The sequence below is a fragment of the Gallinula chloropus genome (assembly GCF_964237585.1).
Source record: "Gallinula chloropus genome assembly, chromosome: Z".
NCBI classification, from domain to species: Eukaryota; Metazoa; Chordata; class Aves; order Gruiformes; family Rallidae; genus Gallinula; species Gallinula chloropus.
The window spans coordinates 7,353,084-7,377,806 of NC_140089.1; the positions used below are offsets into that span (position 1 = coordinate 7,353,084).

At 41.2% G+C, this 24,723-nt stretch overlaps 1 protein-coding gene across 1 annotated transcript in view; it reads right to left on the minus strand.

Moving 5' to 3' along the window:
- The window catches only part of VCAN (versican), a gene marked incomplete at both ends in the record, with an annotated part of 107,665 nt that overhangs the window by 62,883 nt on the left and 20,059 nt on the right, over nt 1-24,723 (minus strand). Inside the window, 3 exons of the mRNA XM_084278768.1 lie at nt 6,676-6,969; nt 20,691-20,818; nt 20,933-21,107. Of these exons, the coding sequence (XP_084134894.1) occupies nt 6,676-6,969; nt 20,691-20,818; nt 20,933-21,107 (597 nt within the window). The remainder of the gene's footprint in view (nt 1-6,675; nt 6,970-20,690; nt 20,819-20,932; nt 21,108-24,723) is intronic.

Consider the following 24,723-nt stretch of genomic DNA (forward strand, 5'->3'; position numbering starts at 1 on the left):
GATGATCTCTGGAGGTCCTTTCCAACCCCTACAATTCTGTGATTCTGTTTTCTTTCCTCTTTCCCTCTGTCCACAATGTTTGCACTTTGGGACTATTCTTAAAGAACCCAGTTTTGAATTGCTCAGATAAATGCAAGTTCACTGGAGCCAGCTAAATCAGCATCTCTTCCTGAAGCTCCCTCCACTTCTTGAGGTTCTAAATAGTTGCTTCACATACATAAGTTAGATTGATAAATCAGATTCATTCTGTTCATAGTCCACACAGAATTTAAAAGGTTGAGCTGCACCCAACCACGACATCCTCCTCCTTTTCAAGGTGAGGAACTGGTCAGGTCTGTGGGACACAATGGTCTGAAGTGGATCTTCCTCCCGCTTTCAGTGTGGTCTGACTGGCTTCTCAAAATTCAGCCGTGGAATGAAGCAGAGCAGAGTAAGAAACACACTGCAGGCTGGAGTGTGTGCCGCCTCTGTGGTGTTTGCCTGTTGCTATAAACCCAGCAGGGAGCTTTAGAGATTTATTCCTCCTACACCTGGTCCAAGATATTACTGGAGATTTCTGTAGTTATGTAGGTCTTGCTAAGTTGCATATCTGAGAGAAGACAGAAATTTACCTTCTTAGCCAAACAATAAAATTATCTGGTGGCAGCTGCCTTCAGTAAGGCAGCTTAAGCCCTTTGCATAGCTTCACCTTCAAAGAGGAGAAAGGAAGCAGGAGCAGAGCCAGGAGTCTTGTATACACCGTGGCCAGTGCCATGAACCTGAGGTGCTTGGCTGCTCAAAGGCATTTTACTCATTCTGATACTGGACTGTGAAACGGGGTGGGACACTGGCTTTATTATGTTCAGTACTCTATTGTGTTGTGTCAGAGATAACCTTTTGTGTTTTGTTCTTGGGGTTTTTTTTCTTCAAATTGACAATTTTGTCCTGTGGGTGTCACCACACCCTATGTCTTCAGTATTCTCCAGTCATTCCCAAACTGATCAAAAATCCACAGATCTCCTGTAATACAGTCCCTGACATCAGGCTGGAAATAATTCCCTCATCCAGGAAATAGCTGGGACATGTAGCTACTGACGGTTGCTGTGGAGAAGGACAGAACTGACGAGTTATTCAAAGTTTTCCAAACTAAGTCACATGCAGCGAAAGGGAAGACAACATTTCTTCTGCCAGCTTTTGAGCTATGCCTAAAAATCTTATCCTTCCTGCTGTTGGACAAGTAGAGCACAGTTGACGTTTTCTGATCTCTAGCCTGCAATGACGGTGGCTCACATTGTAGGACCTCCTAAAGAAATGGCTTTTTTTTTTTTCCTTGCTCTGAAGTCCTCTGAAGAAGAAAAAACTGCTTGCAAGTCACCTTGCAATGCCAAACACTCTTGTCCTGGTGAAACACTTAAACTTGAACTGACAAGAACCAGGGACTTTGGTTGGTGAGGTTTTGGGGTGTGCAGGGGAGAGGTGTTCAGAAGGACAATCTCCACTTTCATCTTACAAAGGTCTGTCCTGCTACATGCTAGGAAGGTTATTGCTTCCTCTGCTTGGTCTATAAAAGAGTACTCTGATTTTGAACTCTAGACAGATGAAGTATCAAAGAAAGAGGCCCTCGGTCACAAGCAGAGGTTTACTTGGATACACTCTTGATGGGGCCGTATTGGACTCCTTTCATGACAAACACTTATGGCAACACTGTCTCAGAACTGGAATTTTCCAACCTGCAGCTAGAATGAAATCATAATGCCAAACCAAAGTGTCATAACCAAAGAGAAACAACAAAGGTGCATGAAACAAGGAGCAACTCTGAAACAAAATGGTCAAATCCAGCAAAATGGTCAACACATGTTTTGAGTCAAGCAAAAAATGTTTTGCTGATGGATTGGCCAAAACCAATACAGGTCTGTGAAAGAATTCAGCTTTAATAAACCAGTGTTCCTCAGCAAAACGCAGATTTATGTTTCAAAAATTTTACCGCCTCTGTATGAAGTTCATGAAGTTGTTGCAGGTATCTAAGGCAAAAACTGTATATATATTTTGATTAGCACATTTCTGGAGTGCAATTTCTTCTACAGATGCTGCAGTATAAAATGCCCCATCCAGAGTAAATTGGAGTCTATGACAAGACTCCCACAAACTTCAGTGAATTAGATCTCAGGAGACTCGGGGGAAAGAGGGATGGAATTAAACAAATACCCTATATGTCTATGCAAGAATTCACTATCAAATAGGTACTTCTTTAAAAATTAATTTTTTTCTGCTGATATAATGTTTTATTCTCTCATAAAAACATTATATCAGCAATAAATTTTCTGTCTTTTTTTAAAAAAAAATCGTAAATAAGCTAATATGTCGCATATGTTTACACTTGAAAAACTTCTCCCCTGACGATGGCCTCCAAGGATCTTCAAGTACTTAATCATGTGTCTAACCTGAAACTTTTTCAAGCCCCATCAGCTACACGATTATGTACCTCTCAGAAAAAAAAAAAAGAACTAAAATGTCTGTTGAAAGTCTTGGAGCAATGAGATGAAACACGCAGATAATATTTCAGAAACTCCGAGCCATGTGGTTTTTGTAGAGTGAAAAACACTTGTGATCAAAGTGAAGAGGGATTTTTATTTTTTTAACAAGAATTTTAGATTTTAAATCATGTATTATTAGTCTGGCCACTTCTATTTTCACAAAGTCAAGACACTTCGTACAATGTAATTTTGTAACCAGAACACTGTTGAAGTTAAAATCCTGAACTTAACTGTACTGTAAAACGCTGTCCAGGTTGGCTGCTTTATTGAAACTAGTGTATATCATTTTCAAGATTAATTTACTGCTTGGGTTACTGCTTCTTCACGTATGCTAATAAATATGATTCCCTTTTAAAAGTAAGTAAAATCTTCAAAATACAGATTGAAGTTTCTTTTAACTGCAATTTAAAATTAATATTTTGAGACTTTCCACCAAATAGACTTTTAATCACAGGATATGAGTGAATACTCTAAGCAGGGCTGGAGAAAGAGATATCCCCTTTATGAAATATATGATTTGTCCTTGTAATGACTGCAACAGATGACTGCTTTGCCACAAATATATTGCTTCAGAGTATTTGGAAATGCAACCATTGGATTCATCCTTTCTGTGGCTGGGAGGCATTTGTTTTGGTGGCCTTATGCAGGGAGTATTACTCAACCTGAGTAAAAGTGGAAGATGCAGGTCTTCCATCATTGCCATTTCACTTCAGACTGAATGTGCAGTCTGTGGCCATTGCCCTCAGAGTTAAGTCACTGGGGACTTTGCTAGCCTTCACACAGGAGGCAAAGGAAACTTTACAGGGGTGCTGTGAAAAACTGAGATCACCCCATGAACATCTGCGTTGCAGACTGTCAGCACTGGTGCTAACCTGGATAGCTGGCTTGATCTTAGCCTGTTCACAGAGGTTCTCTGTGTTTTTCACTTTAGCTGACCAAGATCTCATCAATGCATGTATCAGCATTGCTTTTTTCTTCTTTTTCCAGCATTAGAGGGTTTTTTTGTCAGTGTGACTGGGTATTCAGGTGAGAAGGGAAACATAACAAGGCACATGTGAGACACATAATGAGCATGGTAAGAACTATAGCACTGGACTGGAGTTGTGTGAAAAGAGTCAAGGTCTTGGGGAGGACAGTTTTGTTGTCTGGTACAGTGGGAATCACTGTGTGAAAGCTTCATATCTAAAAGCTAAAGAACAACCTTGGGGACAAGGGACGTCATGTGATGGACTACTGTGATGCAACTTTGAAATAGACGTAATTGGAAGTTTCAGAAGAAACCCAGGGGTTTTTTTTATCATCAAAAGATGATAAAATGATTTGAAACAAGGACTTATATTCAAGGCTCCTGCGATACCATTGACCATGGAGCCTTTTTTACAGCTTTTTTTCTTTTTTTCCCTTCTCCCCCTTTTTTCTGCCAAAACCAAGGACTGACTCCAAGGCTGCAAAGGAGACTGGCTCATTCTACAGGCACTGTTTCAGGCAGCTGCTTGAGATGTGAAAGATTAGGATGTTAGGCAGCAAGACTCCTTAGTCACCTCTTGCATAAATCTTCTACTAAGAGCAATGGAGAGTTACAGCTGGTGCCTGTGAGACCCCAAGCACCTTCAGAGAGGGAGGTAGAGCCTTCAGTAACTTCTTAAATATGTGACAGACAGGCACCCATAAGGAGGATGTACAGTTCAGGATTACACTCCTGCATTTCCCTACACAAAACCAGATGCACTTGGCAAAAGCTGAGTCATATAGCTAGCAGCATTTAATTAATTCTGATGCAATGTTGACTGCAATTAAAATTACTAGAGAGAAGCCCAATGTCTAGAAAATTGTGTTTGTTTTGGTTAGTATTTTATCTTGTAAGAGGGTTGATAGTCACAGACTGTCTACTTCTTAGTTTGCAGACTGATAAAACATTTATTCTCTATCTATCAAGGGCAAGAGTTTGAAGAAAAAGCAGTTATACAAAAGGCAACAACCCAATACTTATCAAGGATTTTTTTTAGAACAAATGGTATGTCACTAGCATTTGTGAACTAAAACCTCCAAAACAGTGAAAAGACACTTCTTGTTTGAAAGAGGTGAAATTCACACAAACAGAAAGTCACAATTTGTCCTAACTAAAGGTTTTGCCTTTATTTTTTTGCCTGCTTTGGTCTTTTAGAGGGATCGATTTATTTCATCCCCATTAGAGTCAATTTTACCCATGACAGAAGTCATCATAAACAATTTGGGAGAGGATATGACAAAACTCCGCTCTGCAGATTAGAGCACACCCTCCTGAACTTAACTAGACCTTATTCCTATAGGCAGCTTCCTATAGTCGTCCATTAGGACTACTTCCATACGAAAAGTTTTGGAACACTTTACCCACAAGAAAAGAAGGAAAAAAACACCCAGTCCTATTTTAAAATATTGCAGAGAAGAGTGTCTGAGAACAGACGGGCTGTAACATCACACCAGATGTTGGGATTTGTTCTCAGGCAGTAAGTTTTGCTCATAAATGAGCCTTCAATGTCTGAGTTGGAAAGATCTGCATCTGCAGTTGGTTCATCATCCAGAAAATGGGGACAGTACAGACTGCACATGCAAGAAGTTTTGACTTACAGTCACAGGACTGAGTCCAAAAAAAGTGGATATTCATAGCTAAAGATCAAGTTCTGAACTTTTACATCCACACAAGTAGCCTTTACACGTTAATGTCAATTGCACCATTTACAACCACAGGAATTTCCTTGAACAGAGAGGCCTGCGGAAAACTCTTATGCAGTGAAACCTCCCTGTGCTGCTGAGGAGACAGAAGTCTCAGGGAAGAAGGATATTCAGCTGGGAAGAAGCGCTCTCTTCTATGTGATGCACCTTCTAACAGAATCAGTGTTCTCTCAAAGAAAGAACACTGCAGTGATAGAGAATATCTTGGAGGACAGAAAAATGGAGATGGCATCTCACCTAATAGACAGGTACCTGGTCTATGGTATTTGAAAGGACTGTACTTATATGTTGCACATCATGATGTGCATGGATGTGTTTTTGAAGGTGTGGGGAAAAGTAGTTATCAATAGAGTCAGGAAGAAATGCAGGAGGGATGTTCTGGAGAAGGGCAGGCAAATGAAACCAGGACCTCCATCGTGGTCATCAGTGAAGAACTACCAGTTCCAGGAAGACCTGGGAGACAGGCAAGCATCTGGAACTGTTGAACAAGTGAGATAGGAATCATAGAATCATAGAATTGTAGGGGTTGGAAGGGACCTCGAGAGATCATCGGGTCCAACCCCCAATCAGTTACACTAGAAGCTGGTCAACCTTTTGGGACTAAAGCCATCTATTCAAGGATAGGCTGCACCAGAATAGCAGATCCAGGCTGTCGGCACTGAAGATGGAAGAGGTGAGAGAGGAATATTTAACCCCAAAGCCGAAGGAAAGATGACAGTTGTGGAGGAGATCTCATTTAGGTTGATGCTGTCTACCAGTTAAATGTGGCAAATGCTTGATGTGCTTCTTGCAACTACCAGGAGGGAAATAAGCAGCAGTAAGAAAGGCAATTTAGACCATCCACAGTACTAGCTGACTGTCATGTGAAACAATGAGCAAGCACAAGGAGAACTTAGAACTGCTTTACAAGCCTAAAAAATATGATAGGACAAAATCCAGAGACACCTCCCAAATTGTTGGCATATCAGAGGTCTGAAAATGGCCAGGCTTGTATGCAGTCTGCAAACAGCCTCCCTTGTTGCCATCCCTGGAGACAGAACATCAAGTTAGATTACAGTCATTCACCAGGTCAGGTAGGACATTTCTTCTGTTCTTATGTTCATTGGCACAACACAAAAATACCAGGGCACACTCAGGCACCAAAATACATAGCATTCACAGACTCAGGATATCTGCAGATACGGTGGTGCATCACTGTGTGCAAAACCACTATTCAGGCTGAAATCTTACCTTAAAACTTTTCCTATCTTAATCTGCCAATGTTACTTTATGACATTTGTTTTAGTTCATCTTTTCTCTCTTTTTTTTTTTTTTAAAGCTGTGGTGATAAAGCAATTAAAAATACCCCTCATGCATGCTGCAAGAACTGAAACAAGAGACATTATCAAACAGTTTTCAGGTTTAGCATGGTGAGCATACTGAAAATTGTAACTTAAAAAAAAAAGCTTACGTTCATAGCAGTAGGCATCAAACTTGCTATCTGGGTAAGGAAAGCCTGTTTGGTTCTCATAGCGATACAGGGTTCTCACCCCAAGTAAACCTCCACCACACTGGGGCCTTGCCACTGAGGCTGGGTAACGGACGCTGCCATCTGCCAGCCAGCCATAGTCACACTGGTCAAAGCCATTCCTCCAGGCAACGTAGAGGTTCCCAACAGAAGCCAGAACACCATCTCTTTTCCGACACAGCTCCTTAGCTTCCTCAAAGGTGAGCTTCTCAGGCACTGAGACGTGAACCACTTCATCTAGAGGAAGAAAAGGAAGATAACAAAGACTGAGTATCACATACCACCATCAAGTCAGCTTAGTTCCCCTCTTCCAGTCTGTGTCCTACAAAGTTATGGGGTTTTTTTTCAATATTTGTTTGAATAGATTTTTGTTTTAAAAAAGCCCAGTTGGAAAATCGTATGTCCTGGATTTGAATATGAGCATGAACCTAACACAAAGCATGAGCATTTACATGCCAACTTTATCACAGAATCACAGAATTACAAGGTTGGAAAAGATAATCAAGTCCAACTGTTCCCATCCTAAGCTAAACCATATCCCGAAGTACCAGATCTACCCTTTTTTCAAATACATCCAGGGATGGTGACTCAACCCCTCCCTGAGCAACCTGTTCCACATCACAACAACTCTTTCAGTGAAGAACTTTTTCCTAACATCTAATCTGAACCTGCCCTGGTGGAGCTTGAGACCATTTCCCCTTGTCCTATCTCCTGTCACCTGGCTGAAGAGACCATCACCCACTTCTCTACAACCTCCTTTCAGGTAGTTGTAGGTGGTCTCCAGTCAGCCTCCTCTTCTCCAGACTAAACACCCCCAGCTCCCTCAGCCACTCCTCATAGGATTTTTCCTCCAGCTACTTTACCAGCCTTGTTGCCCTTCTCCGGACTCACACTAGGACCAGAATAATTGTACTTCTGCCACGAAGTACATTGTGGTTGAAGATTGAGCCCCTCACCCCCTCTAAGCATAGTTAACATCATCCTTGAAGCTCCTCTGTGACCTCTGTGACTCAACTGTGCAAATTAAATCCAGTCCAACAGAATTTACTTTCTCAGTAAAACAAATCTTTTATATCTGCAAGTCTCTTACCTGACCTTTTTTAGTCATAACTAGAATCTCACTTGAGACACACAAAAAAAAGCAAATGCTTTTCTCTTTCTGCTCCACAGCAGCTTCTAATGTCATATTTCTATCAGTCTTTGTCTTTTCCCATGGGGAAACAAAGGTGGGGGACGTGCACTAGACAGGTTGCGCTTTTTTTGTTAAAAGGCTGAACTAGTCTAGAACACTTCCATAGAATAATGATTTGGAAATAGTGGCCATCCATTTAGAAACCAAAACAAATTAAGTGGCACACCTAATGTTTTACTTCCGAGCTAAATCACCACTGTGCAGTTGGTTTGGTTGCCTGGTTCACCCAAACTCTATTAACAAAACCAAGGCTCTAAAGTTCATTCCCTGAGAATGAAACGAAAAACAAGACTCCTTTCTAGTTCTTGCTCAGGCTTCAGATGGAACTGTTGGGACCTAAAATCAACATGTTGAGCTGTAGAAAAAAAGGGCAAATTTGAAATATTTGTTACAAGACCGTAACTCTCTTCCTCAGCTACAGTAGGACAGAACATGACAGTGCATGAAAGCACTACTTACTCATATTGGACATACAGTCTGTCCTACCTCTGCAGCTGTCTCAGAGCAACCCAGCAAAAGGCAGACAGAAACTACATCACCCCAAGCAGTTTCATTCACATCAATATTACGCTTGTTTCAGGCTTGAAAGGAATGCAAGTGTGAAAGAGGGCAACATGCCAATTTTCATTTTTCCTCCTAGGTAGAAATTCTGATTTGTTATTGCAGGTGTAGTATCAATATAAGCTTCTTCACAACTGTTACAGGGAGTTTCTAACTTAGAGGTAAAGGGACTGGGCACGTCTATTGGAGAGGGACAGGAAAGGAAAGAAAAGAATCATTCATCCTCATTCAGCTCTTCAGACCACGCAGATAATACACTTTGTTATTAACCACTTCTTCAGAACACAGCTTTTTCTGTACCAGGGTGCAGATCTGGTATTAGGGCTAATACAGAACGATGGACACAGTTATTCCACCACACTGTCCCAGCAGCAGTATCATGAAACAATGGAACAAAGACAGACCTGTCCAGAGCAGCCCCCTTTGTTCTGAGTACTATTCACTTATTCTCTCACACAGCAGCCATGACGTATACAAAAATCAATAGTTAAAATTATTGCAATTAAATAGTGGATATCATCCAGTTAGACCAAAAAAAATGAGGCAAGTAAGAAGAACAATGTTTTTTAATGGTTTCTAGAAACAAATGGGATAGATCAAAAACTAAATGTCAGACAATCTGGGAAAAACTTATCTAATACAAGGGAAAATGGGTAAACAGTGCAAAATTAATAGCAAGGCAATTTTTCCATCAGCTGGATTGCTGCCTCCAAATGTAGCTTGCACATAACGTCAATAAAGTTAGGGGCATTCATTCCTCTGAGCTATCATCTGCGGTCTGTTGAAGCAAAGAAACTTAGTGAACAGTTTTGTTTCGCTATAGAACTTGAAAATGCAGGGTTCAATCAGTACTTGTGTAAAGAGGTCACTTTGCAGAGAACTTAATTATCCAACATGCACAAGAGCGTTTCTATACACAGATCCACCTTAGGTTTGGCTTGGGGCATGCCCAGATGTCCCATACTAGTAATACCACATGTTTAAAAGGTGGGTGGCATATATTTCTTTGTACTGAATCTATTCTACTGACCCCACACCTGTTTTGTTCATCTCTTAAAATCAGCTGCTGTCATACAGATAGGCAAAAACATGACAGGGTAACCAGCAAAATGCCCTTGGTGTCATTGTATCATATACAAAGTAAACACTCATTTATTTCTGGAATGCTAGTGGTAAGATACAGGGCACAAAGAAGTTAAAACATGGCAGCTTGTAACTGGTCTACTGAAAGGAGTTTTGGCTTTTTTTATTACTCCAGAACTCGTATTTTACAAAATCCAATAAAGGGCAAAAGTTAGATTCCAAAAAGCAGTCTTTACTGTAGGAGATGTGACCCCACAATTTGATTATTGAGTTTGAAAATAAATTAAAATTCTGTATGATTGAGTGTGTATAGTAATTCTTGAAATCAAATAGGGAACACAAAATAGAATCAGAGAATCACAGAATGCATTAGGTTGGAAGGGACCTTTAGAGGCCATCTAGTCCAACCCCCCTGCAGTGAGCAGGAGCATCTTCACTAGACCAGGTCACTCAGAGCCCCATCAAGACTGACCATGAATGTCTCCAGGGATGGGGCCTCTACCACCTCTCTGGGCAACATGTGCCAGTGTCTCACCACCCTCATATTGAAGAACTGAATATCCAACCTAAACCTCCCCTTTTCTAGTTCAAAACCATCACCCCTTGTCCTGTTGCTACATGGCCTTGGGAACAGTTCTTCCCCAGCTTCCTTACAGGCACCTTTCAGGTACTGGAAGGTCCTCCCAGAGCCTTCTTTTCTCCAGGCTGGACAACCCCAACTCTCTAAACTTGTCTTCATAGAATAGGTGCTCCAGCCCTTTGATCATTCCTGTGGCCCTCCTCTGGACATGCTCCTACAGAGGTCTATGTCCCTCTTGTGTTGTGGGCTCCAAAGCTGGACACAGTACTGCAGGTGAGATCTCACCAGAGCAGAGCAGAGGGGTAGAATCCCCTCTCCTAATCTGCTAGCCACACTTCTTTTGATGCAGCCTAAGATGCAGTTGGCCTTCTGGGTTGCAGATGAACACTGGTGGCTCATGTCCAGCTTTTCATCCGTAAGCAGCCCCACATCCTTTTCCTCAGGGCTGCTTTCCAGCACATCATCTCCTAATCTGTAAGGATAACGGGGATTGTCCTGATCTAGGACCAGAACCCTGCACTTGGCTCTACTGAACCTCATAAGGTTCATCTCTTCACTTCTCCAGCCTGCCCAGGTCCCTCTGGATGGCATTCCGTCCTTCTGTCATGTTAACCTCACCACTCAGCTTGGTGTCACAAGACGACTTGCTGAGGATGCACTCAATCCCACTGTCAATATCATTAATAGAGATATTAAACATCACTGGTCTCAGTGCAGACCCTTACTTAAGTAGTTTAATAAAAGCTTTGCTTGCAATATGAAACAGAAGTCATCTTGCAATCTTCCAAAACCACACAGAAAAAGAAAAAAAAAAAGAAAAAAGAGTAAGGTTTATGTTTTCTATTGAGCACTTGGGAAAAAAGGTGTTCAGAGCAGTTCTTGAGCTGAAAGACATCAGTTGGATTTACAGCAAGTCAAACTTGTGAGGTGAGAAAGTTTGCATGTAGCAGCTGGAGCAGACTGTGGGCATGTATATTACACAGAGCAGGCTTAGGACCAGGGATGTGGTAACCCATACAACACAGAGACAGCTAATCAGGACCTACTGTTTGTGTGCCCTAAGTGCAATCACTTGGAATGTGCAGGGATGACATTTTGCAATCCGTAGTGCCTGAGTGATCAGCACTGAGAGTTGTTCACCACTAGTCTCCTTGGTCTGAAAGAGCTGGCTGCCAAACCATTGATATTTTGGGTACATGCTCTGGAACTGCTACTTAATACTACCTCTCTCTTTTATCCTCACAGCAATGTGGAAATTCAGTTTACTGTACATGAAAAGAGCTCTGGTCCTCCTACCCCATCAACATGGCTTTTTCTTCTTATAGTGAGAACATGGGTCAGAAAACACATTCTAACCCAGCATGCACAAAAGCTGAGCAACAGAGCAGGAAAACACAGAAGGCGGCATGTGAAGAAAGGTGCTGATCACTGAAGGAAGAACATGGGAAGCTCTAAGAACCTCCTCTGGTACTGCCAAGTGATTTAGGAAAAATTGTAGAGTGGAGCTCAGGTTCTGCTAAGTGCTTTCATGTGTTCAACCACAAAACTGACAGCGGCATTTGAGAGGCCATGGAAAAATGACTCGTGCTCCAATCCTTGTTTTCAGCATGTCAGTCAATGTAGCTGACTCCTGGCTCCTTCAGAGTACCAAAAAGAGAAAAGGATTTGACCCTTGCACAGAAACTTCCTCTAAAAAGCGAAACAAAAAAAAAACCTGATGAAGCTAATAAAATGTCTTTCATCCATGTAGTCCCTAAAATTAACTGCTATTTTTGGAAGCACAACAGGTTCCATACTTAGCAGAAGGATTCACCCTGTCACACTGTTACAATGTCTTTATTATGAAATCTGAAAGCATGTCAACTTCCTAGCCCAAAAACCAGAAACAAGAAAATTAGAGAAAACTTGTCTGCTCAATAAATAAATGACATAGTCACCAGTTGCAAAGCAGGGCAGGCTCATGTGCGCATGTATGTCTGTCTGTCTGTCAAAAGGCATGTGCAATGTTTTTATAGCTAGAGTACACGCCAAAGAACTTTGCAATATCATGCAGACAAACCCCAAGGCATAGACCAGCAGAATAAGAGGAACTAGTTCTACAGTACTAGGAGGTGAAATGAAGACCATGACAATGTTTAGACTGCAGAAAATAATGTAATGTATATTATGGCTGACTCCTCTTGAAAATCAACCTTCAACCTTCAGGTTGATTGTCCAGCCTCAGCAGTCAGAGCATTGGAAGAAGCCCCAGAATGTTCCTGTTGGACATGCTTACTTTGCTTGTTTAAAACAGACACCTGATGATAGTCATGCTTTTTCTCTCTCTTTCAAATATATCAAGCCAGATGAAGAAGACAGGTTTTTCTCTTGAAGACAAAAGCTGATTCACTACAGCCCTCAAGGAAAAAGCTTAAGATCTACAGACTTATCAGCTGGTTTTATAGCAAACTTCATTCCTTTGAAGGTTAATTCTCTCACTCTTCGATGTTAGAAAACATCAGAAGACATCTCACTGAGCTGGGCATGTTTGTAAATGTGAATTTCATGAATCACACATCTTAAAAGAAAGCACAGAAATAAAGGCAGGTTGGAATCATAGCCGGGGGTCAATACACAGCATGTATTGACTAGGGTAGAAGTCATGAATCTCAGTGTAAGCCCTCCAGCACAGACCTCAACAGTAATTTTTTTTCTTAATTTTTTTTTTTTAATGGATGAAACCACAATTAAGGGGTTAGTGGTCTGCTGCTTGCTAGATCTTCGAGCCTGACTTTGTGGCACTCTCATCCCAGAGCAGAGTATCACCTCCTCAACTTCACGTACTATCACCCACTGAGCTAGACACAACAAAATGTGCCAGAAGTCACTTCCACCTGGCAGATGAAGGTGCCACATGCGAGTTCATGATGTAAGTTTTACAAATGACTGAAGGAATCTCTCAAACTGCAGAGAAACTTAAGAGGTAATCTGTGAGTCTCCTACTGAAACTTCTGATGTATCTGGCAACACACCAATGGCAGTGGGTGGTGGCTAGCCAACCAACCATGAAATGTCTTCATTATTATCCAATGTGAGCAAATGAAAAATACTAAGATGACACTTCAGATTTATTTTGTTGCAATATTTTCAGCATTTTCCCCCATTGTTCTCTCCCAGTGCAACTTCATTATTACTGTCCCATCTCAGGGGTGCTCACAAGCCTTACTGTGTGGTTGAGTGAATCTACAACCTCCGCTACTTTCAATGTCAACTAAAGAAAGACATAAGAATATCCAAAGGGATAGTAAATACACAAAAAGCTAGTCACTCCCACAGATGGAAATGCTTAATTCTAACAATTTTAAATAAAAAACAAGATTAGAAAGTTCCAGTTCCTTTCCATCTTAGCTTCTTGGTGGTATCCTTGTTTGAGAAGAAAAAATATTCCCCGCTAAAAGCCTGGCAGCTTTCCTTTTTTGAGGACAATGGGTCTGTGGTGAACTCCAGAACTGTTCATTAGTGGTTTCTGAGAGATGGTGGAACCCACCAAGCTCATCAAGCAAAGGCGCCTTTACAGAGATGTTAGTACTTCAGGGTTCTGTAACTACAGTTGGAGACCAAGGTGTCCTGGTCCAGGTATAAAAAATGGTAAAAGTGACAAAAGATAATCTTTTCTGATGTTATGTGGGACACTCTAAGTCCATTTCCCCACCTGCTGCTCAAACATTTGGTCACAGCCACATGGCTAGCACTCAGCGTACTCAAGTAGTCATGAAACACTGCCATCATGACTTCCTTTTCCCAGAAACATGGAACCTGTCCAACCCTTAATTTATAGAACACAAGCAAATGGACAAAGAAGCAGGACTACTGTAGCCCCTTTGGGGACTAAAGCATTTACCCTTGTTCCTTGAGGACCACCTGTCATAAGAATTTACGTGTCCTCCTCTCTTTCTCTCTTTGGCCAACAGACCCAAACAATAAGACATCCACAGACACCAGACACTAGACTGCTTGTACACAGCAATCCATCCTCTCCACACAAGGGTGAAGATAATGGAGACTGTTAGCCTTGCCTTGAGTGTTCTGCAAAAACACACAGATACATGTGAGCCAAGACAGACCCTAAAGTTTCAGCTGTCTTCATGATAGGCAGGGGCTTTGGAGTCTACATATAGTTAGCCTGTTTATTAATCCAACTCATTCTCCAGCCTTCCCCCTCTTGACCAGACTGCAGACAAAAATGCCTTGTCTCAGCTTCTGCTCTCTTACTCCATCATGACACTGTTAAAAACCTGGTTCTCTGACACACCAGACTAATAAAGAGGTATCCTTAAAGTCACCAATTACTGTGAAACACTTTCTAGTACTGGAAAACCACAAATAGCAAGTAACTACATTCAACTGTAAAGCTAGACAAGCTGAAGAAGTTATTTTCTCTTACACGTTAGAACAAGATAATTGATACACATCAGTAATGATTTAATTAAACTTTCCTGAACGTCTTTAGTCTATTCTGAACATCGTCTGAACAGGAATCCTGCATTTGATGAGACTGGAAGACCATACTGTACCACAGGCTTGCCCTCAAGCATGAAAATTTGCATGGCAACTGCTATATCCTTCGAGAGCTCTGCTGTAGTTGCAAAGTGTCACTGGCTTCTACACTTTTCATTATATACATAATGAAAAAATATATATAATATACATAATGAAAATATAGATTATATATATATATATATATATTTACTGGGTGTCTTACTCTTAGAAAAGTCATTTAGATGGCAGGATATAGGTATCTCCCCCAAAATAAGTTTTATTACGTTATGAGCTCAGATACAATGTCATTCATAAAAACCACCATGGCATTGTTTCCTTTTTGGTTCAGTCTACCTGGACTCTGTACTTCTCTTGAGAACTCCTGGATTCTTAACCCTGTATTAGTCACCAAATTCAATGCTGGAGAAATATCCACTATAAGCCAATACAAAGGCTGTAACTCTACCACAGGACCTTTCCTCTGTGCCCCAGCTTTAAAATCTAATCTAATTGTTCTTGCAGAATCATAATGGACACCAGAGAAGATATTTAGCTGCCCAACACAGAGGAAACCTCTCACCTGAAGCTGTGTTTTAGACCACAACGTCTTTAATTATTATTATTATTCTCACAGACATTCACATGAAAATAGCAAAACTGCTAAGTCTAGGTAGATGATATGGAAAAAAACACCTGGTTTTGTATTTTCTTTCTGTTCCCTGTACTCACTGGGGGGGGGGGGGGGGGAAATAGTGCATGGAAGGTAGACAGTATAATCTTCCCCATGGCCACCTCAAAATAACTTTCTCAGCATGAATCCCCATCTGCATATTACATATGCTGGTTCGACATATATGGCTTCTAACTGGCTTTGGCCAGAAGACAGTGCTGCATGGAGCAGTTTGTGCTTTGGCTCCTCACCACACACTCACAGCCCCTCACTTCATCAGTGGCTTTGGCCAGCAGATCTCACTTTGTCTCCATTTCTGACACTGTCAAATCAATCACAGACATGTTTATCTGAAGACAGAATGGAAACCCCTCCTTCCCCATCACCCTTTTCCATTCAAGGGATTATTCCATAGAAGACACTCCTTCAGCTGGAAGTGTTAAGGGAACCCAAGAGTTATATCCAAACCTTCACACTAGCTCAATCACTTTACACTCTTTATTAGTAAATCATCTCCCACAGTTAAATGTGTCCTAAATGTTTTTGTTAATGATTAGTACACTGAAATATGCAATGAAATGTAAGGAATGTAAATCAGTTGGTAATAAGAGACCATGCCCAGTACCTATTTAATGATATTTCAGCTCCAGATTCTTATTTTTATCACTAGGACCTCAGAAATTTTAAATCCTTCCCATAATTGTTCTTCTGTGTGTTTTAGTAAAACTCAAAATATTTAACTTACAACTCTGCAGTCTCTCTGGCTTTCCTCAGAACAAGGAAATGGTAAGAGTTAGCCTAGACAACTGGTTTTAATTTAAGCTAATAGTTTGTGTTTCAGGGAGAAATCCATGTCTCTGGCTAACTCTGTGATTTCATGTGGCCAGAAGGGAAGAAAACTGAAATGGTGTTGCTCCTATGAATCGTCGGTGCAAGCACCCAAATTAGTACTGTAAATTCAATACACACAGATTTTAAAGTGTCTTGCAAGAATTCCTACCACCATTTATGGCCTTCTGGGGTAGCACATTAATAGCAGCCAATGGACCAATAACTGTTCAATGACTACCATGATGACATACTCATTATGGCCCAGATTTTGATATCATTAATCAAGCACCATCTTATTCCATGAATAGTCATCCCACTGACACAGTCTCTCCAAATAAGGAGACTTTAGTGCAAGGAAGTCTAATAGATTTGGCTCTGAATCAGAACAGGCTATGCAGATACAAACTTCCCAATTCACATGGAAAAAATCATGTTTAAGCACAATTCTATAGTATGCTAAGTACCATGAATGGTCTTTTTATTAATAAAATGCTGAGAGGTCTCATTAGAAGAGAAAGGTTGCACCTCTGCAGACTGTGTCTTTGGTTGACAGGGCAATAGGAAATGTAGTGATCTAAGTAGTGATAGGAGAAGCAGTAATGGTTTAAACTGAAAAGGGATAGATTTACATTAGATATTGGGAAGAAATCCTTCCCTGTGAGAGTGGTGAGTCCCTGGAAAAGGTTGCCCAGAGAAGCTTTGGCTGCCTGTGGATCCCTGGCAGGGTTCAAGGCCAGGTTGAATGGGGCTTTGGGCACCCTGGGCTAGTGGAGGGTGTCCCTGCCCATGGAAGGGGGTGGAACTAGATGATCTTTGAGGTCTTTTACAATACAAACCAGGCTGGATTCTGTAATTCTGTATATTCGGGTTAACCTTAAATCTTGAACTGTAAGTCTACTACAAATGTGTAACAATACAGCAAACAAAGCACCAGATCTAGTTTACTGCAGTGATCACTTTCCAGCAACTTCTGTTGACATTTCGTCTAATATTCTATTGTCTGTGGATGCGTGGTACCACCATGCAATCTCACTGATGCTATGAGACAAACAAGTTCTGCATTTGAAATTAACCTTTGCTCTTACAGGAACTGCTTCTGTTAAGTAGACAAAGCCACCTTGACTCCTTAGCCCCATCTTTAAAAATGAAGTCGGGATCAGAGGCTCAGGTTTCTGTGAAGGGACTGAATAATAAATTATCCTGCACAGAACATGATATGGTACTGTGTCTTCCTAACATGCATCTGTTTCTCTTCATCCGAACAGAATAAATTCAGTCCTCCATGTGTTAGTAAACATGCCTATAACCTATATCCATAAAACCTGACTCCTGGAAGTTATTTTCGGATTCCAGTTCATCTGAAAACTTCTTAGAAAACAGGGGAAAAACACCAACCAAGCAACATAAAAAAGGTGGTGGTTTTAAGTATCTTTAGTTAACTATTATAGTAATCAACTGGTATTACAACTGGCCAATATGATCAGAAAAAAAAACAATCCCTACGAAGTGGGTTGAGGATGCACAACTAACTGACAATTATCTTATTCACAGCAGTCACTTCTTCACAGCAGATACAGGATCCTCCTGCTACATAAATAGCTTAAGAATGAGTTTTCCTATGTGCTTAGTGTTGACCTGACTCTGCTTTCTTGAAGTCAATGGCAAAGCTGTACCAGCAATTCTCTTCTCTTCTCAGATTCAGCTTACTACTGCAGTAAAGTGATTCCAGTAGAGATGCCAACATCTACTAACATAACAAAACATGCAGCCACCATTTATCACATACATTTGTTTCGCACCCTCTTCAGTGCACAAAAAGTGTACAATATGTACCAGCCTAAACATGGAGTGTTCTTTCCTTAATTTGGGAGAAAAAACCCTAGATACTTTCATAAATGCATATTCTGAGAATAATTTGCCTAAAGACTAGGTCAAACACATATTGCCTTTGGGAAGGTCAGGAACAGAACTCACAGGAATCTTTGCCTCCTGCAGTGTTCTTCTGAACTTGTGCCCACGTCTATGTTACCAAACAACAGGCTTTGTAAAACCCTTGGAGAATTTCAATGGATCATAGTGGTGAAGTGGTCAACCATAGTCGTCTTCACATTAGACCTACAAGCCCTTGCAGTTCTTGTCCTTGTAGGTTTTTAACCCTTGGTCCAGGCCTTTAAGACAAAGGCTGAAACCATGCATTTTCTTTAATTCATTCTCCACAGAAAGCTACTGTTCAAGGAAGATGGTAAAATAAACATCTTTATTGGTACCTGAATTCATGGTACAAATCTCACCAATACTCTGTACTAGCTTATATTTCTTAAATGCTGAATATTCCATGCCCAAGCAGATCGCATTACCACAGTCCAGCTGATGGGCCACAAACACATGCACATGTTTAAACAGCTCATCACAGCAAGAGGACAGAAATGTATAGCTGTCCAGAGAGGAAAGGCATTACTGGTAAAGGGAATTTTGTACCAAAGAAGTATCGATTTGTGTTCATAAGAAATTGAAAACTTATGCACGTGCATCTCCACCAAAGGAGTCTGCACAGTCACTGCAACCTCTCTGAGCACCATGGCCTGGTTCCAGGTTCTTCCGAGCACAGAACATCAGCCTCAGCAAACAAGGCTCCAGTTTTAACTTGTGAAAATTTTCATTTGTAAACATTTGGTGAGAATACTTGACTCTGAGAAATTGCTGACTTAAAAGCATCCAGGATAAGCTTCTCCGTATTAATTACACTTCTCTGTTTTTAAAGGGGAAAGGAACAAGGCAGTGCTCTTTACCCAGGAGTGACACAGGCTAGTCAAAAGTCTTGATTCAGAAATAATTCAGAATTCAATCCCATCAAGGATTGACAAAGGATCAGTTAGGAACTCTAGGTGTTCATATGAGCTGCTTACTGACAGATCTAGATGGACCATAGATAAAATTAAGGCAATGCTGAGCACTAAAAAAATTCCATCACTTAATTTTCAGGGTTCCCAAGCTTATATGGGTTTTTTTGAGTCTTTGCAAATCTTGTACTGCTTGTATCTAATATCTCTCCCAGGTGAGCATAGTCTTGGGCAGATCCTCAGCTACTAAAACTGAAAAAAAAGACATTTACTGATTCCTGTGACTAAAGTGTCTATAAGTCATCAGAAGGAGAAATGCATGATCTGATTTCCCTCTGCTTTAAGTTAGAATACAAACAAGCACTGAGCACCTTAAGTTTGCAATAGCTTGTTACAAATACACACATACAAAGGCAGGCTTGCTCAGAGCCATGGCTGATTTATATTGTTCTGCTGCCTTGAAGAGCACATTCTAAATGCGTATCAGCCAAGGATCAGCCCAAGAGATATTTAATTAGGAACTGTAAGCATTTTTTTTTTTTAGAAAGGAACAGTGAAACTAGTGTTGAATATAAACCTGTCAAGAAGCAGTGTGACACTCTCAGACCACTGCAGTTAATGGAAAATGTACTTGGGCCTGATTGCAAAGTATTTCTGTACCAGAATGAACTTCCCATGTGCACAACCAGCACAAAGCCAAAAAAAATAGGCTAAAGGACGGGAAAGGCTATTTCTGCATTTATATTTTAAGTATACGTATTCAGCTAGTCACAGTAATGTCTAAGCGTAAGGATATCTGGTGTCTGGAATGTATCAATAGGCCCACTGAAAGGACATAGTTAAATTCAATTCCAGGAGAGAATTGTAAGAAACTATTACAACATCACACCTGTAATAGAGAGATTTGTGCATGCTAGAACTACCCAATCGCAGAAAGGTTTACCATATTGTTCTTTTTACCATCAAACTCTTTGTTGAACAAAGACCAATCATAGAGCCTAAGCATGAATCACATGTCCCATGGGTTCACCGTATGATCTGTGGTTCACAGTCACCATGTGGCAGAACCATAGAGCCATTCAATTAGCAGCTTTTGCAAAGCCTGTTAGTTGGACAATGGAATTGCAAAGAATTTTACTAAAGACCCAGATTCCTCACTGGAAGGATTTTCCTTGTTCATTTCTTTTTGATGCTGAGATACCCTTTATAAAAAAAGATTATATTAAACTTGGATTGCAATTAAATATCTGTCTAATTTTATGCCATGGACACATAAAACCCTTAATTATATGCCTTATAAACTATAATACAGTTAGCACACATACTATATCCATCTTTATATTTATTTTGTATATATAGTTTCCCAAACATTAAATGCATTTCCTTGAAAATCCTTTTATAACATTCAAAAAATAAGATGCTTCAACAGCAACTTTCATGAGATCTACTGCACTAACTATAGCAGCTTTAAACCTGACCATCTCTTTGTACAGTCCACATTTGTCTTTAATTAAGGCCTGCTAGACCACAAACTATAGGTTCACTTCATTCAGAAACTCTTTTCAGATTCAAAACAGCCAAAACGCATTTTACATGGAATTCCTTATTTCTTTGTCTTTCCACATTAGAATCTCCAGTCATTTTTAAATTTTGCAGGGCAGAGTAAATACAGATCTAGCTTACCTTCCATGCGTTCCACATAGCAGTACACGTCATAAGTTTCATTAGGAAAACGGCGCCCATATGTTCTGACTCCTTTCTTCCCCATTTTATCTCCAAAGCAGCCGACTCTTGGATGTCTAATAGGATACCTGAAATACAGCACACTCATAGTTATTATTATAGTAAGTCAGCATTTTAAGTCTGTGCAGGCCAAGCATATTAATTTTGGGAAACTGTGTCAAGGAGCCTTTTGAATGTCTCACCTAACAGTCTGGTCAGACAACCAGCCAGCATCACATTGCTCAAATCCATCTTCATAGGCTGCTTTCAGTTGTTCTGGGCTTGCTATGACAGCACCGTTGTCCAGACAAGTCTGCTGAGCTTGTGTAAAATTCAGGGTATACCTGCTGGTTGCTGCACGATAGTGAAATACAACACCTGAAAAGGCAAAAAACTTACATTAGCGACACATTTTGCATCGTTTTTGCGACCATCAGCATACTGTAACTTTACCTAGGTAAAATTTTACCGGGGTACAATGAAAGTATAAAAGGGTAAAATCTGTGCTACCATGTAAACGATGTCCCCCTCCCCTCTAGTGGCTGCAACCAGTAACTATATATCACCTTATGGTTAATAGCTGGTGTGATTACATTCACTGTACACACAGGAAAAAAAGGGAATAAAGTCATTTATCTACTTTCCCTGCTGCATTACAGAAAATCATGATCAAAAGGGAGAATGAATGCTAATAAAATATGTCAATAACATCACACAGTTACCCAGACAATTCCAGCTGCACTGCAGCACGCCAGCATGGCTACCTGACCTGTTGGCTGACTGGCCTACATAACACATCCATTTGTGAGTTGAACTGTGTGACCAGACAACACTAAGCACATCTAGTCCCTGGGAAAAGTGGACTTAAAAATAGACTTTCTGAAGCAGCCAGACACAGTAACTGCACACAGAAGATTCCTGGAGTGCTTGAAGTCTGCTAGCTGCAGTGAGACATGTGACTGACAGACACACCAAACAATTGCCCTTTTGATGCAGATTTGTTCATTGGTGATCACCCTGATGCCTGTCCTTATGCATCAATGCTAACTACAAATATAACAACAGTTGTTGGTCAATATTTCACAACCATGTTTCCCTGCACACACTACAAATGATACAGACAAAACAAAGCTTGCTTTCATCTGGGGCCTTTCTGTTTCTGGATAGGATCTTGACAATTTCAAAAGTTATTTGAGCACGTCAGACATTTGGAGAAGGAGGCCTAGAGTTAAGATGGTTTTGGTTATGACAGGATCTGTCTAGAAGCCACATTCTGTTTTCTATATACACATAATTCCCACTGAATTTGGCAACAGCTACACATGCACACCTAAAACAAACCATAAAAGGCACCAACTATGAAGTGGCAGAAAACAGATGTTTTGCTTTGCAAAATTACTTCTCTCCTACTGCCAATGTCTCTTACAGCTTAGCACGAAAAGGATGTCCTCTGACAATGTCTGAAAAATGACATTCAACCACACTTACAGCACTTTAAAATCTTCAGAAGCATTGCAACACCATAAAACATCCATTACACAGAATGACTAATGACTACAAAGAAAGAAAAACAAACTATAAAACATTTTCCTTCTCTGATTATTTTATTTGAGTAGTCCATGATGAGGAAACAACATACTGTAATACAGTTTGGGAATATGGTGGCATTGTAGCAATAAAGAATTTAACAACAAGCCTTTGTTATTAGAGCATTGTTGAAAGACGGAAGAAGTCTCCTAATTTATGAGTAAATAGAAATATGGTGTTGTGGCTTTGTGTAGCAAGGTTTTGGTAGTGGGGACAGGGGGCTGCAGGGGTAGCTTCTGCAGGAAGCATCTGGCGCTTCCCCCAGGCCCAAGAGAGTAAACACTACCTGGGCTGAAGGCTGGACCTGCTGATGATCAAGGCCGAGGCCATCAGCTATGGTCATAACACCTCTGTGATAACATATTTAAGAGGAAAAAAAAAACAAAACCAGACACTTTTTGCCTGCAGAGAAGGGAGTGAGAAGATGTAAGAAACTGTGCAGGCATTGAGGTCAGTGAAGAAGTGTGGGAGGAGGTGCCTCATGTGCTGGAGGAGAGGTTCCCCTGCAGCCTGTGGGGAAGACCATAGCTGAGCAGGTCATTCCCCACAGCCCATGAAAGATGATGGGGACTAGAGCCACTCCCCATCATCTTCCATGGGGACAGCAACTCCAGTTGCAGCCATTAACTGGAAGCTTAAAGACAATTAGCATGCATGCCTTTTCAGTACCACTGACAGAACCCATCACAAGCAGTGCTTCTTCCAACAACAGCATAACTCCAGCTTCATATCATAGAATCATAGAATTGTAGGGGTTGGAAGGGACCTCAAGAGATCATCGGGTCCAACCCCCCTGAAAAAACAGCTCCCTAGGACATATCACTCAGATAGGCGTCCAGACAGGTCTTGAATATCTCCAGAGATGGAGACTCCACCACCTCCCTGGGCAGCCTGTCCCAGGGCTCTGTCACCCTCACTGGGAAAAAGTTCTTCTGCATGTTGGTGCGGAACTTCCTATGCTCCAACTTGCAGCCAATTGCCCCTTGTCCTATCCCCACAAACCACTGAAAAGGGGATGGCTGATTCCCCCTGCATCCCCTGCTTCAGATAACTATAAATTTTAATTAGGTCCCCCCTTAGTCTTCTCTTCTCAAGGCTGAAGAGTCCCAGCTTACTCAGCCTATCCTCACAGGGGAGATGTTCCAGGCCCTTAATCATCTTCGTGGCCCTTCTTTGGACTCTCTCCAGGAGATCCCTGTCCTTTTTAAACCAAGGAGCCCAGAACTGGACACAATACTCCAGGTGGGGCCTGACCAGGGCAGAGTAGGGGGGGAGGATCACCTCCTTTGACCTGCTGGCTATACTCCTCCGGATGCACCCCAGGATCCCATTGGCTCTCTTAGCCACCAGGGCACACTGCTGGCTCATGGCCAACCTGTCATCTACCAGGACCCCCAGGTCCTTCTCCACTGAGCTCTTATCCAGCAGGTCATCCCCCAGCCTGGACTGATACAAATGGTTGTTCCTTCCCAGGTGCAAGACTTTACACTTACTTTTGTTGAACTTCATCCGGTTTCTCCCTGCCCAGCTCTCCAGCCTGTCCAGGTCTCTCTGGATGGCAGCGCAGTGTTCCTGCGTGTCAGCCACCCCTCCCAGCTTTGCATCATCAGCGTACTTGCTGAGGGTGGATGCTATTCCCTCATCGAGGTTGTCAATGAAGATATTAAACCCAAGATATGAACCCAAGTGCTCTTTGGCAACAGTGACAAGTGAAGAATACACCCTAACAAATCATGGTTACATTTACATTCCTAAATTAAATATTCCAAGCACCTGCCACTCCCATCATCAAAACTGTTAAACCGCTGAACTGCTGGAATAGCTCACTGCAGTATTTGACCCAGGCCCCAAAATACCCTTCCAAACAGTTTCTGGCCAGACATCAGGAGCTAGCAAAGACCATCTGAAGCACAGCTTTGAGCACGTTTTCTTATGTATGTGAACTATCTGTACCAGCAGAGATCAAAAGGGAATGTCAGAGGGAGGGTTTTACTAGCTCCTGTATCCCTGCGCTTTCTCTGCTATAGAGCATCCTTTGCCTGGTTAGGGCAAGTTTACAGACCATTTATACTGTCTTAATTTATACACATATGTATATATGTGTATACAGGTGTACGTATTTTGGCCTTGCGTACCCTAAACATCACTGTCCTTTACCACATGTCCAACACAGATCACTGCTTCACAACATAAAGAGCTGGGCAACAGCAACTAATCATGTTTGGAATTTAAAGCTTAAAAAAACCCCAAAAATATTATTTGCCCCTTTTTTTCTTTTTTTTTTTTTCTTTTTTAAAGCTGTGGTATGCATTAGAATATTTATGTTAACATAGTTAGAATTCAGCATCACTGATTTTCACTATGAGCAAGTTACCTGCTGGGATGAATGAGCATCACTATATTGAGT